We start from the raw sequence: 4,023 nt of genomic DNA on the forward strand, positions 1-4,023 counted from the left end.
GAGAGAGGACTGTACCAGAACCAGGTGTTCTGCTTCATCCATCTGAGTGTTCAGGAGTTTCTGGCTGCTCTTCATGTCCACCTGACCTTCATCAAACATGGACTCAACCTGATGGGACAAGATGAATCATCTAAGAATCCTGGAATATGTGATCTAAGTTTTCTTCATCAGTGGGCTGTGTACAAGGCCTTAGAGAGTCCAAATGGACACCTGGACTTGTTCCTCCGGTTCCTCCTGGGTCTTTCTTTGCAGACCAATCAGACTCTCCTACGAGGCCTGCTGACACAGACAGGAAGTATCTCACAGACCAATCAGAGAACAGTCCAGTACATCAAGAAGAAGATCAGTAAGAATGAGTCTGCAGAGAAAAGCATCAATCTGTTCCACTGTCTGAATGAACTGAATGATCGTTCTCTAGTGGAGGACATCCAACAGTCTCTGAGGTCAGGACGTCTCTCCACAGATAAACTGTCTCCTTCTCATTGGTCAGCTCTGGCCTTCATCTTAATGTCATCAGGAAAAGTTCTTGATCATTTTAACCCAAAGGACTATTCTACTGACCAGAGGGTTATTGAGAGGATGCTTCCAGTGATCAAAGTCTCCATACATTCTGAGTAAGTACAGATATTGTAAAAAAAATAGTGCTGAAATTGTTGCTTTTTGTTCATAGAGCGCTGAGGGATACTTGTAATAACAGCATAGTAAGAGCGGGACAATTGGACATGGATGTCTCCACCCTGTTTAACAACAGGTTGTCTCTCTAAAGATGGCTTCTTCTCTCATCCCTCAAACCTGGAAATGTTGTGGTTGGAGTCAGTCTGAAGGTCATGGCCATCTGTGAACAGGCAGAGGAGCAGCTTCATTTTCATTGTACCCACAGTAAAATGCAGCCATGTCAGTCAATTAATACTATCGTGATACTCTGGTTCAATTGTAGCACATCTGAATTAGTTGATAAGGTTAGTACTGCAGGTTACTGCTGGTCTTGTATGATCTTGTTTCTGTGAGGAAGTAGTTTCATTTCTTACATTTATCCTGAAAAGTCCAATGTTTTTTCAATAACATCATTTCTCAGAGCGTATGTCACTATCAGTGACACATGGAGTTTTAAATGTCAGTATGAGAGAGATGCTGTTGTCATTGTTACTTTCCTCTTGTGAATAAATATGGCTTATTATAGTAGTTTTTGTAGGAGATGAGTCCCTCCTAAAGATTTTCTGTCTCTAAGCTGAACCCCTAATCTGTAGATACTGTGTTACACTCCTGCTCATAACTTTAAGACCAGTTGAAAAATGGCAAGACATTTTGCACTGTTTGATCATAAGGAATGTTTTAAGTAGAGCTTCAAAAATGCAAAAACAAGAAATGTGAGTAAGACAAAAACAAACATCTGAGTCAGCATTTTATTGCAAACAACTAAAATAGGCTGTTCATCAGCTGATCAAAAGTTTAAAACCATATCTAAAAATCCAAAACCCCTGAAGGAACTTTGTGCCTCATTACCTGAATTTAAGAACCAGTCTTGTATTTTAAACTTTCTGATCATTGAATCCATATGGTTTAAACAGAGAATGAGAGTGTGTCTTATCAAGTGTTCCATTCTGTCTGTAATATAAATAAGGTTTAGTTTTATGTTGTAATGCCTGATGTAAAGATGCCTCACAGGGTGAGATCAGGAGTTCAGATGTACTTTTAAGAGGTTGAATCACCATTATTATTATTATGCAGTCTTCTCTTAAGCTGGGTTCCCACCAAACGTGTTTGGAGCAGCCAAGATGCTCCTGCTGCATGCGTTTGGCTGCTTGTCAACAGATGACCATTCACACACTGAACGCGTCAAATAATTAATTCACCAGATAATTTAGAAGTGCTCTGATGGACTTTTTTTTTCAGACCGGGACCAGACTGTCTTTAATGACAGGTGAAATAAAGATAAAATAAATAAAATGCCTTTGTTTTATTTGCTAAAGAGCAAGCGAACTTGCGCACAGCAGATAATTAATTCACCAGATAATTTAGAGTTGGTTTAGTTTTGCCACTCCAGAGAGCTGAGGGACCTTTTTTTGTCCCGAGCTCAACAAGCTGCTACCTCATCACATCGGTGCTGATAACTCCAGCCAGAACATCAACTGCAGATGGTCGATTTCAGCTAAAGGCTCCTGTCCGTCTGTGTCGGGTTCAGGATACCGTCATGTGAAATACATATTCTCCCCCAACTGTTTGCTGCTGTGCGGTGAGCAGCCAAAGTTCAATTAGTTGAACGTTATTAGTCGCTGCTTTGGACCTTGCCGCATGTACGGAAAATGCTCTGCCGCATCCTACCGCTACCTTGCGCGCTGCTCTGAACTGCCAAAACGCGCCGCAACACTCTGCGCTGCTCCTAGATGCACGGCCACCATAGACTTTGCATGTAAACTGGCTGTTTTGGCTGCTCCAAACGTTTTTGGTGTGTACCCGGCTTTAGACCAGTCTGGGCTGCTACAGAGGGCCTTATTATTTTTGTTCTGATAAGACCAAGGCCTTTTTCACTCACTCAAAAAAAGACTCAGTAATGAGTAACTGCACAGTTCTTGTTATTCACCTTAAATATTTGTTTCAGCATGCTTCATGCTGGTGTTCTCAGGAGGTAAGAGGGAGTGTGTCGCCAAGTGGTGAAGATGTCTTCATGGAGGTGTAGCAGTTGTGCTAAATATTGTATTGAGTTTTTGCTAATATTTTCTAGGTTCTGAGGAGTAATAAAGAAGATTTACTAATGAACTGACAGATTAATTGTAGTAACACTGAACAAATACAGACTACAGAGCCCCCACCAACTTCATCAGCTCCCCAGACAATCTCCTAGACATACTTAACACCTTTTACTCCAGCTTTGAAGCCTCCAGCACCACAGGGGACACATACACAGACTCACTCAACCAGAAAACCTATCCCCCCTCCCCACCACCAACTGTCTTGTCAAGCCAGGTACAGAGAGCTCTGAGGCAGATCAACCCCCGCAAAGCAGCAGGACCAGACAACATCCCTGGGTGTTCCCTCAGAKCTTGTGCTAACAAGCTGACAGAAGCTGTGTTTCCATTGACCATAAAAATGCACAAATTAGAATTTCAAAAATAAATTTGCTCAATGGAAACTGTCAGGACCGACAAAATAACCCAGGGTCCAGGCAGGTTTCAAAAAGCAAAAAGCACGAGGCCTTTAATGAAAACAAAAAGGCTGAAAATGTAGCACAAAATTCATTTGAACTTGAACATTGACACAGAACATGGAGCAGGACACRACCAGGTTGACAGTACAATGATCCGACAATAGAGAGCGACAAGACAGGGCTTAAATATGTAGAAAACTAATGAGGGAACTGAAAACACCTGGGAAGAAACATGAGGGTAATCAGCAGACTGAGGCGGGGCAACTGCGCTGAGAACACAGGGTGAACATAGAAACACTAGGATAAAAAAACATAAAATGACAGACCATGACAGTACCTCCCTCTTAACGATCGTCTCCAGACGATCACCAAGGAGAGGCACAGGACAAGGGGAGACGTGACAAGACAGACTCAAAGACAAAACATGAACTTTCAGGGGGATGGCCAGGAAACCATCCCGCATAGGGCAAGAGTCCAGGGGGACGGCCAAGAAACCCTCCCCAGCAAGGCAGGAGGTCAGGTGGGTGGCCAGGAAGCCATCCATGGCAAGACCCTGCAGGAGTAGATGTAGAGCCACAGGAGGAGACGTGTGCAGATGTGGAGCCAAGGGAGGAGGCGGGAGCAGACGTGGAGCCAAGGGAGGAGGCAGGAGCAGACATGGAGCCAAGGGAGGAAGCGGGAGGTGATGAGGAGCCATCAGAGGTTGATGGAGTCAGAGCCTTGGCGATGGCGAACACAGGTGACGGAGGAGATGATGAGGCGATGGCTGATGACCCAGGCGGCATGGAGGCGATGGCAGCCGATCCAGGCAACATAGAGGCGATGGCAGCCGACCCAGGCGGTATGGACGCGACAGCAGCCGACCCAGGCGACATGGA

General features: G+C 44.4%; 1 protein-coding gene across 1 annotated transcript in view; it reads left to right on the forward strand.

Moving 5' to 3' along the window:
- Positions 1-1,387, forward strand: part of LOC106535120 (protein NLRC3-like) — a 1,663-nt gene extending 276 nt beyond the window's left edge. The window contains exon 2 of the mRNA XM_014032027.1: positions 4-1,387. Coding sequence (XP_013887481.1) covers positions 4-618 — 615 coding nt within the window. The 3' untranslated portion in view covers positions 619-1,387. The remainder of the gene's footprint in view (positions 1-3) is intronic.
- The last annotated feature ends 2,636 nt before the right edge of the window (positions 1,388-4,023 follow it).

The sequence above is a fragment of the Austrofundulus limnaeus genome, unplaced genomic scaffold, assembly GCF_001266775.1.
Source record: "Austrofundulus limnaeus strain Quisiro unplaced genomic scaffold, Austrofundulus_limnaeus-1.0 Scaffold1366, whole genome shotgun sequence".
Lineage (NCBI taxonomy): Eukaryota > Metazoa > Chordata > Actinopteri > Cyprinodontiformes > Rivulidae > Austrofundulus > Austrofundulus limnaeus.